At 36.2% G+C, this 27,389-nt stretch overlaps 1 protein-coding gene across 3 annotated transcripts in view; it reads left to right on the plus strand.

Annotated features, from left to right (window-relative positions):
* nrap (nebulin-related anchoring protein) overlaps positions 1-26,148 on the plus strand; it is a 31,979-nt gene extending 5,831 nt beyond the window's left edge. The window contains exons 7-43 of one of the 3 annotated variants that reach the window (NM_001324547.1): positions 455-562; positions 649-753; positions 835-942; positions 1,308-1,415; positions 1,521-1,628; positions 3,271-3,387; positions 6,061-6,165; positions 6,298-6,405; positions 6,993-7,106; positions 7,218-7,316; positions 7,392-7,496; positions 7,608-7,715; positions 7,795-7,902; positions 8,627-8,824; positions 9,127-9,231; positions 9,379-9,477; positions 9,563-9,667; positions 10,057-10,164; positions 10,291-10,602; positions 10,700-10,804; positions 13,120-13,218; positions 13,328-13,432; positions 13,544-13,651; positions 13,743-13,856; positions 13,942-14,139; positions 14,243-14,347; positions 16,311-16,409; positions 16,499-16,603; positions 16,800-16,907; positions 17,036-17,347; positions 17,459-17,563; positions 18,833-18,931; positions 19,026-19,130; positions 19,275-19,382; positions 21,916-22,227; positions 22,368-22,520; positions 24,978-25,533. In NM_001324547.1, the coding sequence (NP_001311476.1) occupies positions 455-562; positions 649-753; positions 835-942; positions 1,308-1,415; positions 1,521-1,628; positions 3,271-3,387; positions 6,061-6,165; positions 6,298-6,405; positions 6,993-7,106; positions 7,218-7,316; positions 7,392-7,496; positions 7,608-7,715; positions 7,795-7,902; positions 8,627-8,824; positions 9,127-9,231; positions 9,379-9,477; positions 9,563-9,667; positions 10,057-10,164; positions 10,291-10,602; positions 10,700-10,804; positions 13,120-13,218; positions 13,328-13,432; positions 13,544-13,651; positions 13,743-13,856; positions 13,942-14,139; positions 14,243-14,347; positions 16,311-16,409; positions 16,499-16,603; positions 16,800-16,907; positions 17,036-17,347; positions 17,459-17,563; positions 18,833-18,931; positions 19,026-19,130; positions 19,275-19,382; positions 21,916-22,227; positions 22,368-22,520; positions 24,978-25,325 (5,016 nt within the window). In that variant the 3' untranslated portion in view covers positions 25,326-25,533. Of the gene's footprint in view, positions 1-454; positions 563-648; positions 754-834; positions 943-1,307; positions 1,416-1,520; positions 1,629-3,270; positions 3,388-6,060; positions 6,166-6,297; positions 6,406-6,992; positions 7,107-7,217; positions 7,317-7,391; positions 7,497-7,607; positions 7,716-7,794; positions 7,903-8,626; positions 8,825-9,126; positions 9,232-9,378; positions 9,478-9,562; positions 9,668-10,056; positions 10,165-10,290; positions 10,603-10,699; positions 10,805-13,119; positions 13,219-13,327; positions 13,433-13,543; positions 13,652-13,742; positions 13,857-13,941; positions 14,140-14,242; positions 14,348-16,310; positions 16,410-16,498; positions 16,604-16,799; positions 16,908-17,035; positions 17,348-17,458; positions 17,564-18,832; positions 18,932-19,025; positions 19,131-19,274; positions 19,383-21,915; positions 22,228-22,367; positions 22,521-24,977 lie in introns of all 3 variants that reach the window. The other 2 variants (XM_021480161.2, XM_073917896.1) reach the window with 2 other exon arrangements.
* The last annotated feature ends 1,241 nt before the right edge of the window (positions 26,149-27,389 follow it).

Genomic DNA, 27,389 nt, shown 5'->3' on the forward strand with positions numbered 1-27,389 from the left:
ACAGTGAAAAATTCTCTGCCCTGGTAAACATCATTTGGGAAATATTTAAAAAATCCAAAGGGGGGAGGCTAATAATCCTGACTTTAACTGTATATTCAGATGATCCTGAAGCCATTTCTTTTATGTCATAAAAATTAAACTAAAATAATTCTGTTCATGATAAATGAAAAAAAAAATATTTAAAAGCTAATTTTTAATTACAAGCACATGTAAACCAACATTTGGGGCATTAAATCAACATAGAATAATTACTGAAAGTGACACTGAAGTACTGATAATGAAAGTCTACTTATAGCAATAAAATGGTTTTTTTTTTTATTCTTTGTAAAAATATGATTATACAATTTTGACTATTTTTCATTAGATAAATTCAGCCTTGGAGAACAGATCAGATCAGACTAGATACTACGTTATTGCACAAACTGTGTTTCAGTGTTTTCCTGCTGATTTTCAGGTGAAATACACAGAAGAATATGAGCAGTCTAAAGGAAAAGGCAGTTTCCCAGCCATGATCACCCCAGGATATGAAATGGCAAAAAAAGCCAATACACTGGCTAGCAATGTAAGCGTAACCATTTCTTCAAATTGTACACTGATGTGAGTATGAGTGACATGTGATATGATTTATTATGTCTACTTTTCATTCAGTTGGAGTACAAGAAAGGCCATGAAGAACGAGTATCAAAATACACGACTGTGACAGATACTCCTGACGTACTTCTAGCTAAAACTCAAGGGAAGATCGTCAGTGATGTAAGGGAAAGAAATATGGATGTTCTTTGTAGCCACATTCTGTATTATACATACACCCTAACTGTGCATCATATTAAATAGCATGTCTACACTGAGGGCTATGAACAGCAGAGGGGCAAAGGCAGTTTCCCTGCCCACTTCACTCCAGGATACCAGGTGGCCAAAAAAGCAGGAGACATGGCCAGCAAAGTAAGCGTCCAATAATGTGTCAATTTCATGTGCAGATTCATGTTTTATTTAAACACTATCTTTATTAATTGTTTGCTACTTTTATCATGTACTAAAGAAAACTATGCAAAACATAAATAATAATAATTTAAAATAATAAAAATTACAATTACACATATATAAATAAATGCATGTATACACACATACAATATAAAGGTATCAAATGGTATATTAAGAGCAGGTGATACAAGATACAAGTTATATGGACAAAAGATTTAGAGTTTTTTTTTTTTAGAGCTTTCTGTATTTATCCAATAACAAGCTGTTATAAGTTTTGCATGTAATAAACATGCAGAATCATAGTTAGCAGTGTTGCTTTTGTTCAGGTAAAATATCAACAGAAATACGAGCAGGAGATTAAAGGCAAGGCCAGCACTGAAGCAGGAGCTGCTGAATTTGCTTTGGCCAAAGAAAACGCAGAGCACTTCAGCCAGGTGACACAGAGCTCTTCTGTATATTGTATATTGTGTGTGTTTTTATTTTTTTTATTTTTACATCATATACATTTTAATCATTATATATGCCTCTAATTCCTTTAGCATGCCTATACTGAAGAATATGAACAGCAGAGAGGCAAAGGGAGCTTTCCTGCTATGATTACCCCTGGATACCAGATGGCCAAGAAAGCACATGACATCGCCAGTGATGTAAGTGTCCACACTGTTTGAGGGGTCTGTCATTTTAGAAGATCTACATTTCACAGTTAAAAGCATGTTCTGTCTCAGCTAGGATATAAACATACACTGTAAAAAATGCTTGGTTCCATTGGGACTTCATGAAGGATTTAAGTGGATTGAACGTAAAACAAGTAAGTTGTCCCAAAATAACACTAAAATTGTGCTGTATTAGCTCATTTTAAATAAGTAGTTTGAACACACAGCAAAAATAAATAAATAAATAAATAAATAAAAATAAAAATATATAGAGTTGAAGATAGAATTATCAGCCCCCTTTTGATTTTTGATTTTTTTTTCCCAAATGAAGTTTAACAGACCAAGGAAATTTTCACAGTATGTCTGATAATTTTTTTTTTAAATAAGACAAATTTAAATAAGACAAAACATATTTGTTTTATTTCATCTAGAATAAAAGCAGTTTTCAAGATTTTTCTAAACCATTTTAGGGTCAAAATTAGCCCCTTTAAGCTATTTCTTTTTTCTATAGTCTACAGAACAAACCATCGTTATACAATAACTTGCCTAATTACCCCAACCTGCCTAGTTATCCTAATTAACCCAGTTAAGCCTTTACATGTCACTTTCAGCTGTATAGAAGTGTCTTGAAAAAATATTTAGTCAAATATTATTTGCTGTCATCATAGCAAAGATATAAGAAATAAGTTATTAGAAATGAGTTATTAAAACTATTATGTTTAGAAATGTGCTGAAAAAAGTCTTCTCTCCATTAAACAGAAATTGGGGGGAAAATAAACAAGGGGCCAAAACTTCTGGGGGGCTAATAATTCTGACTTCAACTGTATATAATTTTTTTGAGGGGTGTCACGGTGACGCAGTGGGTAGCTAGATCGCCTCACAGCAAGAAGGTCGCTGGTTCGATTCTCAGTTGGGTCAGTTGGCATCTGATATCATATGTTTATGTTGTGCATTGAAGCCTACGATTGCAAAAACATGATTAAAAACTGAAGTTTGTTAGTAATTTTCTGAAATAATGTTTTTACATTGAGTATTGAAGATAACAATTGCAAAAGACACGATTTCTGAAAAATTTTAAAAAGGATTAATTATTTTTGCAAATTAACACTTCATGTTTTCAGACAGGTTTTTATGTATTTTTAGAGAACACATTAACAATGTTTTAAATTCAGAGGAGTTATAAAAATAATATATAAGCCCTTGAAACTCTATAAGTGACAATATTTTTATGTGAAACTCTGAATAAATGCAATAAGAAATGTATAGAATAAAATAAATATTACTATTTTACTCAAACCCATGCCTTTATTATAATTAGTAAGTTTTTCCACAGCTGCATATACTGTTAGTAACACTAAAATAATATTGTCCCAGTTAATGCTTGTCACCTCAACTTTTCATCACTGAGTGGAATATGTGTATTTTCTCTCATCACTCCCTCCAAGAATCCAATGTTGTCACTCTGGAGGCCTCAGGAGACATGCAGACCAACATACCAACTGCCTAAATGACTGATTGTGTTTGTTCTGTCATGTCAAAGGAATTCAGGCATCCTGCACAGTAGATTGAGCCCTTTCTGTTACTGTTGTGTTTGAACACCTTCTGTATCCCCCCTCTGTCCATTTTTAACCTGCAGCTGAAATACAAGAAGGATTTCAACAAGATGAAGGGATCTTCTGCATACCACACTCTAACCACCGAAGACAACCTGGCTCTGAAGAGCGCACGCAAAATCAACAAGCTTATGAGCGAGGTGAGCAGCGTACGCCTTTTGCTCCATGGCATTGTATTCATTTAAAGAAACCCCAAGGCCTAGTTTACACCAATCATTAAGTTGCATTTTTGTTGATCTGTGGACAAGTACACTCTCAGAAATAAAGGTACACAAGCTGTCACTGGGTGGTTTCTTTTTAGAAAGTACATGCTTGTTCTTAAAGGGTCCATATTGGTACCTCAAATGTCTATATTAGTAGCTAAAAAATTTTTGAGGAGCAATTTTGTACTTTTAAGGTTCTAAAATGTACCCTTGAGGTATTAATATGGACTTTTAGGTACAAATTTATACCTTTTGAAAAGGTACCACCCCAGTGACAGCTTGCGTACCTTTATTTCTTGGTCTCAAGTTGTTCACTTTTTATCACTTTCAGAAAAAAACATTCAATCAGATCGCTTTTGTTGTGTAGACACTTGGAGCAAATGCGTTTTAAGGGTCAGTTCACCCAAAAATGAAAATTCTGTTTTAATTACTCGCCACTCGTGTTGTTTCAATCCCCTGAGGCCTTTGTTCAACACCAAAACACAAATTATGATATAATAGATGAAATCCAAGAGCTCTCTCATCCTTTATAGACAACAACAGTCACAAGATGTTCAAACCAAAAACATTGTCAAACTTTATGTAACTTCAGTGGTTCAACAGTGATCACGAAGCTTCATGAACAATCTTGTGTACACCAAAAAAAACTCAGATAAGCCAAATGAAAGTATGTAGTCACTACTGTCTATGCTACACTTGCATGTTGTGCTGCTGACTCAATTGCAATGTAAAGTAATGTGCATTTATATATTGTATTTACTGTGTATGGCCTTACTCCCAAAGTGCTTTCCAATCATGTTAAGGGTTAATGTAATGGTAATAAATTTTACTGTCCATAAATGCACACCCCAACATGTCGCAGAAGATAAGATCCCGGTAGGCACAGGATGTCAACATGACGTCAGATTGATGTTTTACTCTAACGTGGTGGGAATATTGCATTTTGTTTGGAAATGAAATCGCATTGATGTCAGAACCCACCGTCAGGCCAATGTCAATGACAACGTTCACATGGACACCAATAATTAAATTTTAATGCGATTACATAAAATCAAATCAAATCCCTTTAATTATCACATCATCAGCAGCATGTGTGCTATGATAAGTGAAAAGCTTAGGTGCTGACTCCAGACAGTGCAAAATACAGACAGTGCAAATACAGCGACAACAATTAAGACGATACTCTGATAAAGAGTCTACCATGTAAACAGTGATTTTTCATTCATTTAATCAGATTAAGGTCATAATCGAACTAAAGAGAAATCGAATTAAGACATGGGGAGTTTGCTGATTTTAGTCGCAGTATTGAAGTCAGTACAGACATGTAAACACCTTAATCGAACTATTATCGTCATGTAGGACTTTTCGCCGCGTTTTGCGACAGGATAGTTCACACACGCACACACTCAGCTGTTTGACACTCCTTGCACCTACTAAGTCAGTGCAGACCACAGACACCTGCATTGTGAAATGCGGAGTTTTTTTTTTTTTCTTCCATTGCATGCGGTATGAACTACTATTAAAACAACCCTCTTCCAGCAGTTCATAGTGGCATCCAATATCTGGTTTGTCACGGGGGGCATCCATGAAATGTTCGTGAATAAAAGTGAAAGTGCCAAACTGCAGTTAAACGCTATCATGATAGTAACACTCAAAAAGCAACTCATGTAAACAACTTAGTCTTATTATTCTCTTAATTAGATTAAAGCTAATAATTCGATTACTGATGTCCATGTAAACGTAGTCAATGTTCAACGCCCAACTTAAAATCAATCAAATATCAGCGTCTAATGATGTTACAGGTTTACATTGTGTGGATGTTACCACTGTGACATCTATCAGACAATGAATTTTGGTTGCCATAGCTGTTTTAAGATGTTGGCTCGATGTTGGATTTTGGTCACTTCCCAACACAACCTAAAATCAACCAAATGTCATTGTCATTTGATGTCGTTATTGAACGGCAAAATAATGCTGTCCTTAGATGCTGGCTAGAAATTGAATTTTGGTCAACTGACGTAACAACCTAAATCTAACCTAATATTAACGTCTTATGATGTTGTGTACCTGCTGGTATGTACTGTAAGCAAACAAAGTTGTATATGAGGCTTTGTGATTCTGGTACGTTACTCTACAGTCATACAACAAGTCAGCAAATCTGGACTGAACTTGTTAAACAAGCAACAACAAGCGTAACACACTAACCTAAGAACATTTTTCATTGGTTTGCTTCTGTGGATTATGAATTTGCCTATAGCTTTTTAGGATGCACAAGTCCCAAAGTGAAAGAGAGGAACAGTATACTCATCTGTCATCAGCTCAGCCAGACATAACGTCTCCACATCTGCATTCTTCACATCCCATGAGCCCTCCTACTGAGCCCAGCCGCACATGCACATAAACAAAAACCACATCATTGTTCTATTTTGACCCTCTCACATCTTTTTGGATGCCATGGTGTTTACCTAATAATACTACATCCTCATGCCTCCTGATTTACAAGCAAATGTCAATAGGGCACATGGTTTTCTACATGCAAAGTAAGTGATAGAGACTTAAAATTTCACAATATTATTGCCTACGTGGCCCAAATATTCCCCTATCATACAGGTTGAATACAAGAAGGACCTTGAAACCACCAAAGGCCACAGCATCAACTACTGCGAGACGCCACAGTTCAAGAATGTGTCAAAGATCGCCAAGTATACTAGTGATGTAAGTGCCTCATCAGTGATATGATGGCTAAGAATGACAGGCTGTTCTATATTTGTGCTGTTACTGTGCTGGGAACTTGTGCGGTCATGTGCAAGCTCATTTTTCAAAGCTTGCCTTTGCTTGTGTTTGCAGAATAAATATAAAGAGAATTACACCAATCACATGAAGGGTCACTATGAAGGGGGCGGCATCGACAAGAAGACCATGCATGCCATGAATGTCAGAAAGCTTGCCAGTGATGTAAGACAAGAAAATATTTTTGGAACATTTTATTTTTCCTGTGTTTTTTGTTGCCTATGTTTAATTTGAATAAATTAATACAATTCACACAATTGAACGCAATTGAAGTAAATTCTGAGCATTCCATTACTTTTTTTATAAAAATTGCAAATGTTTTTTTTATTATTTTAATTTATTTTGGATACCTTTTTTATAGCAACAAGAATGCATTAAATAATCAAAAGTTGCTAAAGTTTTTATCTATTTATCAAAAATGTAAATACAAATATTACAATTTTAAGCACTTTAAGTGCAGTTTTTTAAATTTTTTTCAACATTTGATTTTAAAATCAAATGTTACTTGAGCAAAAAATATTATGAACACTGACTGGAGTAAACTTTGATTGGAATTATGTTTAAAAAATTTTTAATAAATAAAAAAAAATATACATTTCAAAATATTGATGCTTTTGTTGTTTCCATTTAGGGTCAAATAATTAAAAGAAATCTTAAAATTTAAAGTACAATGTGTTTTTGTAATGGATTTTCAATATTATTCCCAGTTGTAGTGCAGTATTCACATATTTCCTATTAACATTTGATTTCAGATTTCCTACAAATCAGAATATGAACAAGAGAAGAATGTGCAGGGTGAGTACAACTATCCCGCCAACATCACCCCGTCCTATCAGTCACAGAAAAAACTGGAGCCGCTCAAAGATGTAAGTATTTAGTTCCCGTTGCAGCTATAAACCACATATATTAGCTATTCTTTTAAAATATGACTTACAAATTATGTGTAAACAAGCAAACTTTCCATTTTCCCCTCACAGAAAAACTACAGGCAGCATATCGACAAGCTGAAGTTCAGCCAGGTTACAGACACTCCAGAAATTGTGCAAGCCAGAATCAATGCCCATCAGCTCAGCGACGTAAGCATCAATCATTTAATGTTTAAATTAATAACACATCTAAGCCTCACTTAACTGTATAATCTCTTGTTAAAGCTGAACTACAAAGCCAACTATGAGAAGACAAAGACTCAGTATACGTTATCTCAAGACATGCCAGAACTTAAGAAGGCCAAAGCCAATGCTGAACTCGTCAGTGATGTAAGCCAATATTCATACGCTCCTCAGCCTTGGCACGGTATTTGTCATCCATTTATATAGTTCCCAGGTGTTGACTGGATTGTTAAGCGCTGTCTTTCTCCACATTTACAGATCAAATATAAAGAGGACTGGGAGAAAAACAAATCCAAAGCATGTGAAATTGGCCTGGACACACTGACTCTCAAAGCTGCCAAAGCCTCTCGAGATCTGGCTAGTGATGTAAGAATTAAATGCGTAATATAGGTAAAAATGAATGTTTTTTATTTCTTGGATTGATTGGATTTCTTGGGGTCTACAGATTAAATATAAGGAGTCCTATACAAAGAATAAGGACAAAGCCATTGGAATGGATGTGAGTGACTCCAAAACACTGCACTCCCTTCAGGTGGCCAAGCTAAGCAGTGAGGTAAACAATACACAGAGTTAGGTCAAGTTAAACAATAGTTTTTTTAATTAAAGGGGCTTTATGTAGAGTTCAGAAACCTTTTTGTTTTGTTTTTTTCGTGGCCTTAACATTTTAATAGGTTTATTTTACAAGTCTTAGAGTTAAACAGTTGAGTTTTACCATTTTTGAATATATTTATTTACACTTTTAGCTTAACTTAGCATAAATCATTAAATTGGATTAAACCATTAGCATCTCACTTTAAAATCTTGCTTCAATAATTCTATTTAAAGCTTGACTCTTCTGTAGTTACATCGTGTACTAAGACAAACGGAATATATGTGTAGAAACTGTACTTTCATTCTGGCCTAAATTAAGGAATCAAGGAATTTCGCTGTTGTGCCTTTTAATAAAGAAAGTGGAATGTTTTTTTAAAGTATACTTATAATGATATACATAAAACAAACAAAAAGTGCTTAGGGGTAGCTTAAATGTTTTGTCGGTGCTCTTTGGGTAAGGGAATTAACAAAAAAAATAATAAAAAACAACGAAAATCAGTCCAAGGCACTCGAAAAATTTGGAAACTTTAAAAAGCCTTTATTCAAATGGCTAATCCTTAAAAACCTATGTGTTTCTAAACAATAAAAAAGCTATCAATATGTACAAAAGTCTTACATAAAGCCCCTTAAACATCCAAAATACAAACCTATACAAAGCCTAACCAATTAAAATTTCTTTAAAATAGGTTGCTTATAAAAAGGATTCTAAGGAAACTCAATCCAAGTGCCACCTGCCTCAGGACATGGTGAATCTGAGTCATGCTAAGAAGGCTCAAGCTCTGGCCAGTGATCTGGAATATAGGAAGAAGTTACATGATTATACTCTCCTGTCTGATGACATGAAAGTGCAGCAAGCTAAAAAAGCCTACAAACTGCAGAGTGACGTAAGTAATGCAAGAACAGAGCGGAATGATACTCATAATGTAACTCTATGTGTTTGCTAAATACTCTAAATCAGTGTTTCCCAACCCTGTTGCTGAAGGCACACCAACAGTACACATTTTCAACCTCTTCCCAATCAAACACATCTGAATCAAGTCATCAGAACATTAGAAGAGACTCCAAAACCTGAAATTAATGGGCCAGATAAGGGAGACACCCAAAACATGTACTGTTGGTGTGCCTTCAGGAACACGGTTGGGAAACACTGCTCTAAATATTACTTTATATATACTATATACTACAGAACCAGTACAGATCAGACCTGAACTGGATGAAAGGAGTTGGATGGGAGGCCGATGGATGCCTAGATGTAGAACAGGCCAAGAAAGCAGGAGAACTCTTCAGTGAGGTTGGTGATCACAGGATTTGCATTACCAGACATTAATTTAGGCTTCACAACTAGCCATACCACAAAGTCATACCACCATACACTGCTGGACAGCCAATTTCAGTTGTTAAGTGTTGTTTAAATGTTCATATTTTCAATTCTATACAGAAAAAGTATCGCCAGAAGGTGGATATGGTGAAGTTCACACAAGTGGCAGATACTCCTTCCATCATGCATGCCAAGAAGAGCCAGGAGCTGCAGAGTGGGGTAAGATACAATGCATCTGATCTGATCTGTCTCTCTTTTAACTGGAATCTTTTCAGATGATTGATTGGATTTTTTTTTGACGCAGTTGGCATACAAGGCAGGCACAGAACAGACAATGCACCAGTACACTATAAGCAAAGATGAGCCTCTCTTCAAGCAAGCCAAAGCTAACGCAGAGCTTCTCAGTGAGGTATGGAACTGAATCACATAAACTTGTACACTGTATAAAGTGATTAGTTACTTAAAAAAGCAAGTTAACCTCTTGCCCTAAATGTGAAAAGTTGACTTAACTTAAAGTGAATAAACCCGTTGTAACTTGAAAGTGTTACAGTATGTTGAATTATAATTTTTTTAATTATGCACACATTTCATTTATTTAAAAAAAGAGTAAACCCCTTGCCTTAAAATGTTTAAGTCAACTACAGTAATCCGTTCAAAAGCAACCGGTTTACTCCCTTTTTTAGTAAAGTCAACTGATCGCCTTTATAGTGGATACACTGTATTTTGTACCATTAACCTGCACAAGAACTAACAACCCACTTCTGCTTTTAATCAACACATTGGGTTTCTGGTTTTTAGAAAACATATAAGAGTAGTTGGGATGAACAGAGGGAGAAGGGCTTTGAGCTAGGCTTGGACACACTTTCGATTCTCTCTGCCAAAGCAACAAGAGATCTCGCCAGTGATGTGAGTGAACAAGCACCCTACTGAAAGCACATGACTCACTTGCCACTCAATGACACTGGAGCTTTAGGTTCTGTATGGTGACTTAATACAATCTAAATGATCATTTCTGATGCTTTGTGTATGTAGGTGAAGTACAAGCAAAAATATGAAATGACAAAAGGGAAGATGATTGGCGTGAAGACTGTGGCAGACGATTCTCAAATGGCCCACTCGACCCATGCTACCAAACTCCACAGTGACCTCAACTACAAGAAACAGTATGAGGACACCAAGACCAAACACAGCGCCTCACTCGATATGTTGACCCTCACCCATGCCAAGAAAGCCCAGGAGCTGGCCACAGAGACAAACTACAAAACATTCTTGCACAAGTACACCATCCTGCCCAGTGATATGAAACTGGAATGGGCCAAGAAAGCCTACGGCTTGCAGAGTGATGTAAGTGTTTTCCCAGATCTCAATTTAATGAAGCGGAAACATGCTCATATATGCATTTGGTTGAAGTATTATGAAACAAACTTTGTTTTGATTGCAGAAAAAGTATCGCTCTGACCTGAACTGGATGAAAGGAGTGGGCTGGGAGACTACTGGATCCCTTGACATACGACAGGCTAGAAAAGCCACAGATTTAGCCAGCGAGGTACATGAACAAGGCTTATCATACACACTTAAGCTATTTCCATGCATTTTTAGATATCCAAGCACAATTAGTCAGCTGAGATGCATAACTTGAATTCTAATTGACAGAAAAATTCAATATCTTAATGCCAGAGCCTAAATACTATATCATATTTCACCTTTCTGCTTTGAAAAACAATATGCTTTGTTTGCCTGCCTGAACTAACATGATTGCTGGTGGTCAGCATGGGGACTAGGAACGATAGGGAACCAGCTACACTCTCTTTGTTTTGCTTGAGAACTGGGTGACCATGTTTTTCGGCCAACTAGACCAGTAATTGGAATTGGATGTGAATGTCTCCATTGTCCCTGAAGGGCAATTTGGTTTACAGCAATATGCTTATTTTACACGGCCGCCATATTAAAAACACGGAAGCGAGGCTGTGGTGGGAAGAAACCTGGAAGTATAGGATTAGCACTGTAAACATTGCAACAACATGCTGTGTACAACAAACCTCTAGCTGTTGCCCCAATTTCAAAATGCCAAAATGGTGTAAACATCACTTTAATGTCATTCAGTTCAGTTTAATTTCAACAATTAAAAGCATATTAGGCATCCTACAACATCACAATCTCTTTAAGAGTAATACGCTTAAGTGTCCTCCTAGGTTTCAGTTCATGGCAGCAGGTAAACACAGCGGGGACGCTTTCCTGCTTCAGTCTATGTAAACCGGTGAGCGATATAACAACGCAGTCCTCTGCAGCACACCCTTGTGTTGTCTGTAACAGTGTTGTCCAGGTACTGAACTTTTAAAAACGTCCATTTCCCGCTAACATTTAAGCACCGCTGAGTGCATTCATAAACAGCACTGATTTGCCATAATATTCTCCAGTGCTCAACAGAAATGACTGTGATTGGCTATGAAGGTCATCAGTTCATCGCTTTTCACAGATTGTAAACACAGATTGACGGACATTGCAGTGTTTTAAATCCGTGAAGATCAGTCGATTCATTAGCGGATTGCTCGTCTGTGTTTGCACTCGGTAAACAGCGGTGGGTGAACTGATGACCTTCTCGGCCAGTCACAGTCATTTCTGTTGAGCATGGAACACGAAGTCAAATCAGCGCTGTTTAAGAATGCCATCAATAGTGCTTAAACGTTAACTGGAAGGGAACTTTTTTTTTTTTTAATTTTAGTACCAAAATTTTTGTATTGTGACAAGTCTGATGTAGTGAAAAAATCAGTTCATTAACTTGATCTGATAAATGGCATCTAAAATGTGTGTTTGAGAAAGAAAACGTTAGCTAACTAGTGCCATTTACCTTAACTTAGCTGAAAGTGAGGTCCAGTATCCCTTTTTATTTTCACTATTCATTCAGAACAGACCTTCAGGTCACTTGGAAGGTGGTGAATTGATAAATTGGTGTCTTCGTTGATAAGATATACAGCCAGGTACACAACATTCCTCTGTGACTCTGCCGATACTTCCAGGTTTCTTCCCACCGCATCCTCGATTTTGCTGTTTAAAATGGCGGCCGCATGAAATCAGTCTATAGCCGACAGTTAACAGCACCAGATCAACACTCAAACAACATAGAAGTAACAGAAAACAATTAAATTTGTCATAATTAAGTAAAAAGCATATAACTTAAAGCTTGTTAAGTAACCCAACTGCAGTCGGAACAAAGGAATGCAAATATCTGTTGGATCTTGCCCAGATCTTGCTGTTGGATCTTGCTACTTAACCAAAGCACATCATTGGCTACACTAAGGTCTTCTCTTTCCAACAATAAAATTTAATGTTGGTCTTAAAGAAACAGTGACAGGGAAATTAACATAAATATCATGTTGCCATATGGCAACACCATGCGGTAGAGGGTTAAAGATAATATACTAATATGTAAAGATTATATATACTGATATTCACAGATTTATTATACACTGATAAGATTATATACTGACATTTAAAGAGTATATACTGAAATGCAAAGATTTTGTTAAGGCATGAAATTTCAACCTTGAGTTAAACAGACAGTTTTAAGAGATTAAAAATATGTTATTACATTAAGAGCTATTGTTAGACTTGTAGATTGAAGCCATGCCTATTTCTAGAAGCCGTTGATTCTGAGTACTGCTATTAAATTCACCTATGCCTGGGGTTAACATTTCAATTTTGCATCTGTTAAAAGGTGTTGAATCATATCGTCCTTGAAATGACAGAGCTCGAGGGGCTGTAAACCCAAGAAACAGTTCAGAGCATAAATTTAACACACGCTGTTCATCTGCCAGCATTGACAGTGGAGATAAATTTCTCCATGCCCTGTGTATGTTCCAGAAAAAATACAGACAGGATGTGAGTGCTCTGAAGTTCACCAGCGTGGAGGATACCCCAGAAATGGTCCAGGCCAAAATCAGCAGCAAACTGGTTCTTGATGTGCGTCTTCTTTCTATTATTTGCTCTTTCTATGAATCCATGCATTGAACTGGAAGAAAAAGAGAGATGTTTTTCATTGTAACATGCAAGTTATTATTAATGTTGACAGAGATTGTACAGAGAGAAAGGAGAGAATGAAATGCACAAGTATACAATGATTGGAGATATTCCAGAGCATGTGCAAGCTAAGCTCAACGCCATCAACCTCAGTGAGGTGAGAATCCATTTCACAGCCTCTGTTTCTACTTCAAAGCCTATTGAGCTCATACACAAATGATTGAGTTTCCATATTAAAATGTTAAAACTAAAATTGTTTTCTGTGAAGTCACATTATAAAGAGTCCTGGAAGAAGATCAGAGATGGTGGCTACAAGTTGCGCTTGGATGCTATTCCTTTCCAAGCAGCCAAATCTTCAGCTGAAATCCTCAGTGATGTGAGTGTTTCGCATGCATTTTGGATGAACTACAGTTTATTTTGGATATCTGTCTGACTATTCATTTGACTGTACAAATATTTACCTTCAGCAAAAGTACAAAGCGCAGTTTGAAAAGACAAAAGGGAAGATGATTGGGCTAAAGGGACTTCAGGATGACATAAACATGGCTCACTCTGTGCATGCCTCTAGCATTCAGAGTGATGTGAGTATTCCAGTGGTTTGATCATTAAAGATGCACGAATATGAGAATCACAGACCAAGTGATTGATCAATTTTCTGTCTTTTAGCTCAAATACAAAAAGGGCTCTTCTGAGGTTCATTCTCAGTTCCATCTACCAATGGATATGTTGGATGTGATCCATGCTAAGAAGGCTCAGTCTCTGGTTAGCGATCAGGACTACAGACATACATTGCACAAGTACACAACACTGCCTGATGACCTCAAAGTGCAGGCTGCAAAGAGAGCTTATGAACTGCAGAGTGAGGTAATAGCCTGTTATATCTGATTTGGTTATTGAATCTCATTGGCCTAGAGAATTCTTCTAAACTGTTGAGTCGACTAAAACGTAATGTGTGTTTGTACAACAGAAAATCTATCGCTCTGATTTGAATTACCTTCGTGGTGCGGCCTGGATCGCTACTGGTGCTCTACAGATTGAAGGATCCAGAAGGGCTACAGATCTAATTAGTGAGGTATGAGTGGCTATAAATTTCAACATTCCAGCTTGGTTGTCTAAAAATTTATAAAGCTTGGTGTCAGATACAGGCGAAATTAAAAAACAAGTTCAATTCAAGTGAAAACTAAATTTATTTCAGGGATTTGAAGCATCTTGCCAAATCAAACATTTCAGAAAAATGTGAGGCTCTGTCTACTTTAATGTGAAAATCTCTAACTACTTTCCTGTTTAGTCCATGGAGGTTAGATGTCCAGAGGTGGGGAAAGTTACTTTTGAAAGTAATGCATTACAATATCAACTAGTTGCATTACTTAGTTACTTTTTCATAGCAAATAATAGACTATGCTACTTTGAGCTACTTTTTATTAAGGCTTGATCTCTTCCAGAACTTTGTTTTAAATAGAGTTATGCAATTAACGACTCACTAAATAATCTACACCTTCATTTACCTTCAAAAAAAACATCAAAAATAATAGTTTAGGATAATGTTATCTGAGAACTTCCTGACCCCAGCAATACATGTCAATATAAAGATTATTGAAAGTTCAAAGCAATGTGTTTGCTACTTTTGTACTCTTTGTCTTAAGTAAAATCACTGTCCGTTGAGACAATAACTTTTTCCCTTCTTCGATGCGTTCAGAATAATAAATGCATTCTCTTTTTGACTGCTTGATTCATTGAGACTACTTTAATTTTAATTTTGCAATTTATTTTTAAAAGCTAATTAATTAAACTAAAAAGTAACTCGTGTTACATTTAAAAAAAAGTAACTTAAATATTATTACCCTATTTTTTTAAGTAATGTGTTACTTTACTCATACTTTGCTTGTGTTACATGTAATGCGTTACCCCCAACACTGTTAGATGTTCATGAGTAATAATGTAAACATTTTCACACAAATACTGTCAGATGCTTTCTTAGCTGCTGTTTTCTCACCTCTGTAGTTTTAATTGTGTTTTATTTAGCTATTGAAAGAAACATATTGTGTGTTTACCTGAACATTGCTTTCAGTAGTCAGGATGTTGGCTAACATTATTCCATTATTAAAAGCATTTTATATTTACATTTATTTGTAAAAAAGCAATTAAAGAAAGTTTTGGGGACTTTATTTTAATTCCAGCAAGAATGCATTTAATTGGTCTGTAACAGTAAAGACATTGATAATAAAAAAAACCTCTATTAATAGTCCTAAAGCTACAAAAGAAGGATTTTTGAAGCATCATATGACACTGTAATGGATGTAATGGATGCTATATAATATATATAATATAATAATTATATATATATTATATATATATAATATAAATCTATATATATATATAAATTCAGCTTTGCATCACAGAAATAAAGTACATTTATCTATTATTATAGTTGCCTAAAACAATTGTATGGTTTGGTATAATGTTTTGTTTAAACCATATTTATTACCAAAATCAGGCTATTCGAATGTTATTACTCGATTAAATGAGCGTTATTAATAGTTATCAGCTGATAGATATGGGCCAATAGGGGTCTTCTGTGTCTACTAGTAGGCTCAGAGGGCTGTTATTATCCATCCACATTGTTAATCAGCTTTGGATCACATATGGCTGTGGTCAGAAGTGAACGATAACTATTTATATTGTTTATTAAATTTTACATTAATTGTATTTTATTAACATCTACCCCTACCCCAACCATAAACTTAACCGTCACAGTAATGTAAAAACAGATCTGGATCTGGAGTCTTCTTAATTAGTATAGTTAATTAATTATGTGGATGGATGATAACAGCCTTCTGAGCCTACCAGAAGGTGCACTACTAGCCCATATCTATCAGCTGATAACCACTTATAATGCCCATTCACTCAAGTGATAACATTTGATCAAATAAACACAACTTTGTTAAGTATAAAAGGCTTGATTCAAAAATAAGTAAAAATCTTAGCACCCCCTGAAAAAATGCATTTATTTAGCATGTATTTATTTTCCCCAATAGAAAAAGTATCGGCAGCAGCCATACTCATTTAAACACACATCTGTCACGGATTCTCCAGATATGGTTCATGCCAAGACCAGTAACAAGATCACTAATGAGGTAGGAGGACATCCCCAATTTCGTATCAATCAATATACTATTATACAGTGAAACTCATTCCAATGTTTTCTGCTTTTTAAATTATTTAGCGCTTATATAAAGAAAAGGGGGAGAACTTCAGGCACAACTACACCATTACTGCAGAGAGACCTGAAATCACCCAGGCCAAGATTAACGCTGCTAACTTCAGTGATGTAAGATGAGCCCTCCAAGTCTATTTTTGAGTTTATGGATATTGCTGCATCATAAAATGCACTATTCTAAACTATTCACAATTTATAGTATATTTTAAAAATATTCTTAAGAAGAAATGCTTAAAATGCATTGCAAAAAGTGCACTTGTATCCAAGACGATAGTTGCAAGCTTTTACATTTTCTGTTGTATTTCAGGTTAAGTACAAGGAATCATGGAATGTGCTTCGAGCTCAGGGTTATAAACTCACCATGAAGGATATCCCCTTCCAAGCTGCCAAAGCATCCACCAGCATTGCTAGTGATGTAAGAATACCTCATCTAAATTTACACACATAAACATCTATGGGCAAAAACAGCTCTGATAAACGCAATAAGGATGGCTTGCAGTTTATACTTCTATTTGAATACGTTCACTTCCTTTGCCTTGTTAGGTCCAGTACAAGCACAGCCATGCATTAGAGAAGGGCAAGCACATTGGAGTCCGCAGCATTTTGGAGGACTCTCATCTAATGCACTGCCTGGAGATGGGCCGTCTGCAGAGCGACCAGCATTATCGTAAAGACGCCATGTGCACCAGTGGCCAGTATCAGCTGCCTTTAGACATGGTGAACCTGGTTCATGCCAAGAAAGCCCAGGCCTTAGCCAGCGATCAGGATTACAAGACTCAAATTCATTCTTACACAGTCCTGCCTGACGATATAAAGGTGCAGTGGGCCAAAAAGGCATATGAGCTGCAGAGCCAGGTGAGAAAGAGCGAGATTGTAAAAGATGGTAAATATTATTCTTCATACACAAGAAAATGGACAGGTCAAAGCATCACAATACAATCCCTATAATTCTTTGTCTTTATACAGAATGTATACAAATCAGATCTGAACTTCATGAAAGGAGTGGCCTGGGATTCAGTCGGCGCACCTCAGCTAGAGTCTGCAAAGAAAGCTGGAGAGCTCATAAGTGATGTAAGTTGTGCTTAATTTCAAAAGTTTTAGGGGCTATATTGGATACTGGTGGTGTCCCATGAAATTAAAATAAAGTATTTAGATGTTAGTATCAGTAATGTTAGTTTTTAGGATATCTATAAGCTAGTGTGCACTAAAACTGTCATAAATTTGGGATCTTTTGCATTATATTTTTATTCATAAATTGCCCAAATAGATACCTTTGTTATTGTAAAATATTTGTTAAAAATGATTAATTGAAGACAACAGTATAGGCCTCTATGTAAAATCATATAGTCAATAAAAAAATCCATAAAAACAGCAAACATTCTGTATTAAGAAATATGAACTTACTGTATCAGAAATAAACCGCAATGCATAAAGTATTTGATTGTTTTAGTGCAAATATTTATAAAAAAGCTACATTATATCAAACCTTTTTTCATGTTTTGTTGAAAATTATGTCAAACATTGAATAAAAATGCACATTTTAAAGCATGTCATGGCACCTTTTAGCCAGCATCTTGCTTGCACTCAAGCACACGTAGTGTACAAGGGACTTAGTGGAGGAAAGTAGGGTAAATTAAACAAAATTCAGTTCTGGTACTCTTGCTAAAGCAGAACTAGCCATCATCTGTGAAGTGTTGTTACAGGTTGCATCTTGATTGAGTCTTCTCAAGTTGAGTCAAATTGAGTCTTCTCTTTGGTCTGGCCTGACCACGTTCTTGGAGGACCACCAGCCCTCTACATGCAGAGACTGAAAAACCTGTACCGGGTGTGACAGACAACGGAGAACATGTAGTGCTGCTGGTCCTCCAGGAACATGTTTGAGAAACACTTATTTCCAAGTAGAAAAACTTCTATTTCCAAGTTTAAAATACAGCATTACCTCTGAGTCTGTTCATATTTCCTTTGCACACATCATGAAGTGTAACACATTTTAAAATGGCAGCAGGGATTACCCTGAGAGAATGTGCTTTGGGGAGTTTTTGAGTGTGTTTTTGACAGTGACGTGCAACCATGCTTAATGAGCACTTTGATATGTTAAAAAACAAAGAATACTTCAGTAGGTTTCTTCTCATATTTTGAGAAGGCGTATGTAATGAAACACCCTAAACATTTGTTAAAGAGCCTTTATTTACATTTATCCAGTGATTCTGATCTTATGCTATGTACATGTGTGTGAACATGCCCTCCATTTCTTATAGAACAGCTAGAATTCTGTGTATGCACATTCTGCTTTATCTCAGATGAATTGACTCTTCTTTGCTTTACTGTAACGTCCTGTAGAAGAAGTACCGTCAAAATCCAGACAGTCTGAAGTTCACTCAGGTTGCTGATTCACCTGATATCATCCATGCAAAGAACAGCTACATGCAATGTAGTGAGGTAAAAATCACCTAGCATACTTACTGAACATATAAGTGTGTAGCCAGTGATTGTTTTGGGTCATGCGAATAACAAAATTTTTATCTTCTTATAGAGGATGTATAAGTCTGGGGACTCTGACTCCATGCACAAATACACATTGCATGCCGATCATCCTGACTTCATCAGAGCAAGGATCAACGCTCAGCAAATTAGCGATGTAAGCTTGCTGTTATTCTGTGCTCTTACTTTTAGATGAATTACAGTAGCTCCATTTATGTTCCACATCGGTTGAATATTTTGATTGTCAGTGTACATCCTTTAATATTGTCCATGCTCTTTTTCTCTCTCTTTCACTTTGTAGAAAGTGTATAAAACATCAGGTGAGCAGGTGAAGTCTGCAGGTTATGACCTCAGGTTAGATGCCATTCCCTTCCAGACAGCCAAGGCCTCCAGAGAAATTGCAAGTGATGTAAGTCAAAATCAAAACGTTTATCCAACAAACTGCATACCAAACCAATTTCATACTTTTAATTAAAAAGCTGGAGAGCGTGAAATTACCTCTCCTTAGCTTAAGCTTGTAATCATGCTTTTTAATTTTCGTGAGACATGCCATTCTCCATCTTTTTTATCATTCTTATATCTGTATACATAAAAAGGGCTCCTGGCCAGGATTCTGCAAATGGTGGTGGATCATTAGCATTTTCTTTTAGCAGCAAGAAGAACTAAACTTGTACACTTATTCAATATGATGTTTAAATTGTATAACAATTAGAGATTAAACTGTAGAGAAACTCACTACGGGTAATGCTAATACAGACTACATGTATACACAGTTATGCAATGCTGATGCTAACAATTTGGGAAGAATATCAATAATAATAATAATTTGTACAGTTGAATGTAATATGAGCAATCAGTCGTTAGATTTAATCACATCGGTAATAAAATATATTGTAATTTTTGTCTTCAGCTAGTCAGAAATGTTGCAGACTTGTTGCTTGCATGTTCAGATTTTCCTTTACTAGTGAAAATTATTATTTGGATCAAACTTCCAGAAACTGTTTTGGAAGTACAGTTTCCACAAACTCCTTAAAACATCAGATTAATCCATGCCAATGCAAAAGCCTTCCAACTAGATGATTATTCTGAAAACAACTGCAATTACAGGTTTCAAACAGAGATGGCGACAAAGAGGTTAAACTTACTTCGTTTTTGCCAGAATGCAGTTTCATTATACAACAAAATCACTTTTCATTACTTAACAAGAAGGATTAGATTACATGAGAAAAGAAGAAGAAGAAGAAAAAAACAGAGGATAGGGTACATAATTATCAAATTACATATAAACATATTATACACATTTTTCTAATTTTTAACAAGGGATATTAAATGTACTTTACTACAGGAAACGCATATATACAAACATTTTAATGCAAAAATGTTAAAGGAGTAGCATTTATTAACTGTTTTAATAAAAAAAACGGTTTTTGCTTTTCTGTGTTTAGACTTAGATATCACTTTTATATGCATTTGAATTACTTTTTTCTAGCACCATGAAGAGAGGTTTGCTTTTGGCATACTTGGATTTATGCATGTGAAATTTATATAGTAATAAAATAAAGTTTATAACAAAACCAGCATCTTTTAAAGAGCGATCCTTAACATAATGACCCAAAATCACATGTTTATGAGATAAGGAAAATTATTTTTAAATATTATGAGCAAAAAGGCTTCAACATTAATCCAAAAAAGTTAAGTATATTGTCATGCCCAAAATAAATATGAAATAGTTTCATTAAAGCTTTCACAAAAACAGCATTCTAACTCAATATCAATTTTACATTTTTGTGGAATTTTATTTATTTATTTTGTGGGAAAACTCTGTGAATTAATTTAAATGATATTTCTTTAGCCTTATTTGTAATAAAAGAAGTTAAGGTGAAGACCAGACTTGAGTCCAGTTTACACTATTAAAGATATAGTTCCAGTAAAAAAAAACAAAAAACAAAAAAACAAAGAACGGTTTAGACCAGGGATGTCAAACTCAATTCCTGGAGGGCCTAAGCCCTGCACAGTTTAGTTCCAACCCTGCTCCAACACACTTACCTGTAGGTTTCAAAAAAGCCTGAAGGACTCAATTAGTTTGATCAGGTGTGTTTAATTAGGGTTGAAACTAAACTGTGCAGAGCTGCGGCCCTTTTGGAACTGAGTTTGACACCTGTGGTATAGACATATTTTCTTTTAAGATTAAAGATCTAATTTTGTGAATGTGGTGAGGGGGCGTGGCCGAGAGCCGTGGGAACGGAGTGAGGCCACCGCATAAGTGGATACACCTGCGGTGCGCACCTGCCTCGAATCCCACGGAATGAGCTCTGGACTATAAAAGGAGGAACGATGGCAGAGGAAGCCGAGAGAGGACCGGGCCCAGACAAATTTTACCTTTGCTTTCAGTTTGACGGCAGTCTCCGTGAGGAGCTGCCATCCGTTTGTTTTGGTTTAGACGGCAGTCTCCGTGAGGAGCTACCGTTCATGTTATAAGTAAATATTTTAAAACTGCGTCGGTTCTCCGCCTCCTTCTTCCCGGCGGCCAAAGGGCCGTGAACTTCATTACAGTGATTATTAGGCTTAAATCCAGAGAAACAGATAAAACCAACTGAGGTCTATTCAGGTCAAGGTGGACAATCAGAAAGCGCTGATGTACATACACTGCTTTTGTACAGCATATGTATACCAGCAGGTATTGCCCCCGTTAGTATCATATATTTCTGTTTTTAAATAGGAATTTTGAATCTTGTAATAAATTCAAGGCTAAACTTACAGCCTACAGCTATTTTTCCAAACAGTGTTGATATTTGACAGCACAACAAACATACAGTACATAACCCAATAAGACCTTGTCACTTTTTTATATCTCCACTAGTTACTAAATGTGGCCTTACTACTGACTGGCCAAAAGTGTGTTTTGGGACTTAACATTTGTTGTTCTTTTTTTTCCCCCTCAGTTCCGCTATAAGGAGGCATTTGTCAAAGACAAGGGCCATCAGGTGGGCCTCCTCAGTGTTGAGGACGACCCCAAGATGAGACACTCGCTGGCTGTAGGGAAGCTCCAGAGCAACAATGAGTACAAGAAGCAGTTCAAGGAGACGCGCTCTCAGTTTAAGATCAATGCTGACCTGCCTGAGTTCCAGCACGCTAAGAAGAGCCAAGCTCAGCTAAGCAACATCAACTACCGCCAGCAACTTCATGACTACACCTGCGATCCTAACCAGCTCAATGTCAAACATGCTAAACAAGCCTACCAGCTGCAGAGCGACGTGAGACTGAGCTTTAGATTTATTCTGTTACGCAGATTCTGTTAAATATGTGGAACTTAATTGACAAAATTTAAAAAAAATACATCTTGTTTGGGAATTTTCCTCATAAAGCAGGGTTTATTGACTATCTCTGGTTGCAGGTGAACTACAAATCAGATCTGAACTGGATTAAAGGTGTGGGCTGGACCCCACCAGGCTCTCTGAAGGTAGAAATGGCCCGCCGAGCTGCAGAACTGGGCCTTGCCGAAGGAGTAACAACTGACGAGGCTATTGCGCAGTATCAGCAGCTTATGGTAGGAAAACTGTACATTATAACATCTAAATATCTGCACTGTTCCAAAACCTAGATAGCTGCCTTGTTAGTACCTTAGCAACCATAAATTAACAAACTAAACTGCTTTACATAGGCAGCAACTACACAAATAGCAACGGTGAAGTGACTTACAAATGATTTTAATTAAATAAGTGTTAGCACATTGCTAAGTTAACTGTACATTGATTAATTTTTTTTCAGCTTAGTCTCTTTATTAATCAGGGGTCGAACCGCCAACTTATCCAGCATATGTTTTATGCAGTGGATGCCCTTCTAGCTGCAACCATCACTGGGAAACACCTATACAGTACATTCTCATTTACAAACATACACTACAGCCAATTTAGTTTATTAATTTCACCTGTACTGCATGTCTTTGGACTTGTGGGAAAAACTGAAGCACCCGGAGGAAACCCACGTGAACACGGGGAGAACATGCAAACTCCACACAGAAATACCAACTGATCTCGAACCAGCGACCTACTTGCTGTGAGGCGACAGCGCTACCCACTGCACCACCGTGTCGCAGCTAACTGTACAATATTCTTGAGTAAAAGTACATTGTATCTATAAAAATACATACATTTAACAGGAATTCTCTATATTTTAGTATTAAATGTTGTTTTAGCTTAAAGGTTCAGTTTGATTACAAGGTAAACAAGACCCATAACCAGTATCCCACATGAAAAAATGCTATGTTAATTTATAGTAAATGCTATATATTTTTACTATATTTGCCAGAATGCTGCACTGTGTAAACGTAAAAGGAAAGAGGATATATGCACTTCCGGTGAACTGTTAATGTGACTTTTTTTTCACTTTATACGGTTCCTTTTACAGCATCGTTGGTGTAATGAAATTAAAATATAATCAGTTAAATGGACTTTGGCATACATTTAGTTGCATCAAACGAGATGAAAAGCCATTTACACACATGTGCCCATAAGAATTAGCAGGCTAGCGCAGAAGCTCAATTGAATATACTGGGGTAAAATAAATGTTCATAAGAAAGATTTTATTTATTGCAGTGCTTCATGTACATTCTGAGACCTACTTTATATCAGATATAACTCAGCCAGTGGAGATAGCTGATTTTTAAAGAAAACAGACCTTGAACGCGCTGATTTTGTAATGGCATACAGTTCAGCAGAATTGCTTGACCCAGGTAAATGACAAATTAAAAGTCCTTCTGCATATACCCTATTGCCGGAAAGAGTACGTTCTAGACGTGAATGTCTACTTTAGATGTCTACTTTAACCGATTAGAACACTCAGACGCATTTACGTCCACATGGTTTATGAAAACAAAAGTCTTTGAATATCTTTCCAGACACATTTAGCTGCTAGATGTTAGTCAGATAACATTTCTATGTTCCTTCTTAATGCCACCTGTGTAAAAAAATTATCTATAAAATGCTTACGATAAGCTGTTGTTTGTTTACCTTCAAGCACTGATGCGTGTGCACATGAAGCAGCCAGTGAGCGCCAGCACACACAATCATGTACATCTCGACATGTGAAAGTGTTTCTCTATATGTTTTCATCAAAGTTGTCCATCCACAAAGTTTGTAACGTGGTCAAATGTTTACAAATACTAGCCCAGCCGTTAAGAGGTCATTTTTGGTTGGTTGATGTCAGAATTTACTGGTATTTTAGAATGGATGTGTGAATGGTCTTTACAGAAAAATTCCAGAACTTTCATGCCTGTGTGAACAGGGTTTTTTTTTAATAACCGGTAAAGTCGTCTGGAAATTTTCCGGATATTTACCGGTATCACTGTGTAAAAGGGGCTACAGTATAGTATACATCTTAGTATTTACTATAAATTATGTGGGATTATTTTTACACTGTTTTTGGTTTTATTAACACTATAAAATGGTTGAATTGGCTTTTAAAATATTTATTTTAAGTTTTAATTTATTTTTAAGTTATTAATTTTTTTTTTTAAATCCATATTTTGCCATTTTTATTAATTTTATGCTATTGCTATATAGATTTTGTTCATTTTTAATTGTTTTATTTTTATATTAGTAATGGATTAGACATTTAGACATTTAGTTTTAGTTCTATATATATATATATATATATATATATATATATAACATTTATTTAGAATATAAATAATTGTTTTCATTGTAAACAGAATCCATTATTGTTTTTTTGCACTGAACTGAGTTCATTATGGGCTTGCCTTGTTCTTTAAGGACACAAGACATGCTGCTTTTAGATTTTGGCTAACGTGAAGTTCAAATGAAGCGACTTGATATAAAATTAGATATATAAAGGCTCTCAAATCCTTAGTGTGTCTTCTAAATAGGCAGCACGCTAGGTTTTTAAACAGAGAAATTGTGATACTTCTCATTTTTTCCACATTACCAAATTGTCTCTATATTTTCTCTCCCCACACTATGCATTTCATCATTTTCTTTTGTCTCAGATGCTCCAGAGACAGCAGGAGTTCCAGGATCAACATGACTCCACCACAGAGCAGACGGAGACCACAATGGAGACCCAACAGCCGGGAGTCAATCCTGATGCTATGGAGATCCTCCATGTCAAAAGAAAGAAGACTATTCATACCACATTCAAGCAGGCCAAGACCACAAAATCCATCACGTCACAGTCTGTTGCTTCCCATTCAACCACAAGTCAGTCTATCACCAACCAGTCCACCAAGAAACAGTCCATCATGAGCCAGTCTCATGCTGGTGAATCCGCCGCAAGACACATGAGCGAAAACCGGGCCATCACAGAGCAGGCAGATGCGAAGGCAGGAACTATGTAATCTGACATTTTTCACTTCCTTTAGTTTTTTAAGTAATTTAAGAGCATCATGTAGATCCTGGTGTTCTACTGTATGTTAGATTAATTTATAAATGAGGGATATGTAGATGAAAGATATACAGTAAGTGAATACGAAGGTTAAAGATATTGCAGACTGTAAGAACATATATAGCAGGGGTGTCAAACTCAATTCCCGGAGGGCCGAAGCCCTGCACAGTTTAGTTCCAACCCTGCTCCAACACACTTACCTGTAGGTTTCAAACAAGCCTGAAGGACTCAATTAGTTTGATCAGGTGTGTTTAATTAGGGTTGGAACTAAACTGTGCAGCGCTGTGGCCCTTTTGGAACTGAGTTTGACACTGTGTTATAGAGCATGGTTGGTTTTATTTTATTATATTATTTTATTAAATAATATATTATTATATTATAATGAAAGTGATTACAGCAATGATGGCAATGCAAGAGTAGATGGACAGCGGACGTAAAGAATAAAGGTGAGCTTGTGAAAATGCCCTCAAAATTATTTAAACAATTGAAAAATATTTGCTCCTTTTTTATTTGCAGGAAATATGATAAGCAACAGTATATTGTTTTAAAATATCTGATTATAATATTTATAACATTTGATTTGGTCCTGTGGTGGATTTGACAGCTGTCATTAAGGCTTCTGAAATAGATCATTATAATTTGAATAGCTGGAAAAACTGTTTTTTGATCAAGCTGTGCTTTAAATAAAAAAGCAGAACTCTGCTAGCAGAGTTAAAATAGATGATGTATAGGTGAATGTGTGAATTATGAAAATAAAAGTTTCCTTTCCCAATGTCCTTCATAAAACATCTCACAATCCTTTTTAACACAATTAGACACTAGAGGGCAGTCACAGACAGTTTTAATGCGTGGTCTTGTGAGGAAAGGAAAAAATAGATTGAAAACGGATGGATAAATGGACAGACAGACAGACAGACAGATCGATGGATGGATGGATAGATAGATAGATAGATAGATAGATAGATAGATAGATAGATAGATAGATAGATAGATAGATAGATAGATGGATGGATGGATGGATGGATGGATGGATGGATGGATGGATGGATGGATGGATGGATGGATGGATGGATGGATGGATGGATGGATGGATGGATAGATAGATAGATAGATAGATAGATAGATAGATAGATAGATAGATAGATAGATAGATAGATAGATAGATAGATAGAACACAGATGGATGGATGGATGGATGGATAAATAAATGGATGGATGGACAGATAGACATACAGACCAATAGATAAATAAGTAAACAGACAGAGAGATGGATGGATGACTGTTAAAGCTGTAAAATAAGAGCATTCTTCCCAGCAGTTTGGAGGAAATGCTCAGCAGGGCCTCAGTGACTATCGCTGAGCCATAATGAAAATCAGTTTAAGGAAATAAATCACATTTATTTTCTTGCTTTTCCAATGCAAGTGTTGACCCATAATGCCTAAAGCAGAGGTGCTGAACAACTGCTGTGAGGAACTGGTGATGCTGAGCCCACAGGGACGTTCCAAAGGCTGATGTGAGTTCACAGCCGAGTTCTAGGCATTGGGCTTTTGGAATTAGGTTATTTGCTCCTCTACCTTTCCACTGTATATGTATAGTTTAGAACAGAATCACATTTCTGGTTAATGCATGATACATATTTATTTTATTTTATTCTATTACAGATCGTATTCATAATGAACATTTCAGGATTAAAACAGCTGGATTTTCTAAATTATTTTTCTAACGGTGATTCTTCAAGAGCGCTGAGAGGATAAACAGGATGACATTTTATTATTATTATTATGATTATTTTGCAATTAATGTCTCTTTTGCACGCATCCACGAGAGGGAATATCCTGTCAAGGTTTTAACGAAAAAGCAGAGCTCACCGCTGAGAGCCTGACATCTCTAAAGAAAGCTGTGAGTAATGTGACCATTTTCCTAGAGACAAGAACAGCTCTGAGTCAAGGGTTTGTGGTGAAAGTGCCAGTAAAATGGCCTCTTTGAGCAGGCATCATTCCTCCCTTCTGTTTAATTTG

This window comes from Danio rerio, chromosome 12 (genome assembly GCF_049306965.1).
Source record: "Danio rerio strain Tuebingen ecotype United States chromosome 12, GRCz12tu, whole genome shotgun sequence".
In the NCBI taxonomy this organism is placed as follows: domain Eukaryota; kingdom Metazoa; phylum Chordata; class Actinopteri; order Cypriniformes; family Danionidae; genus Danio; species Danio rerio.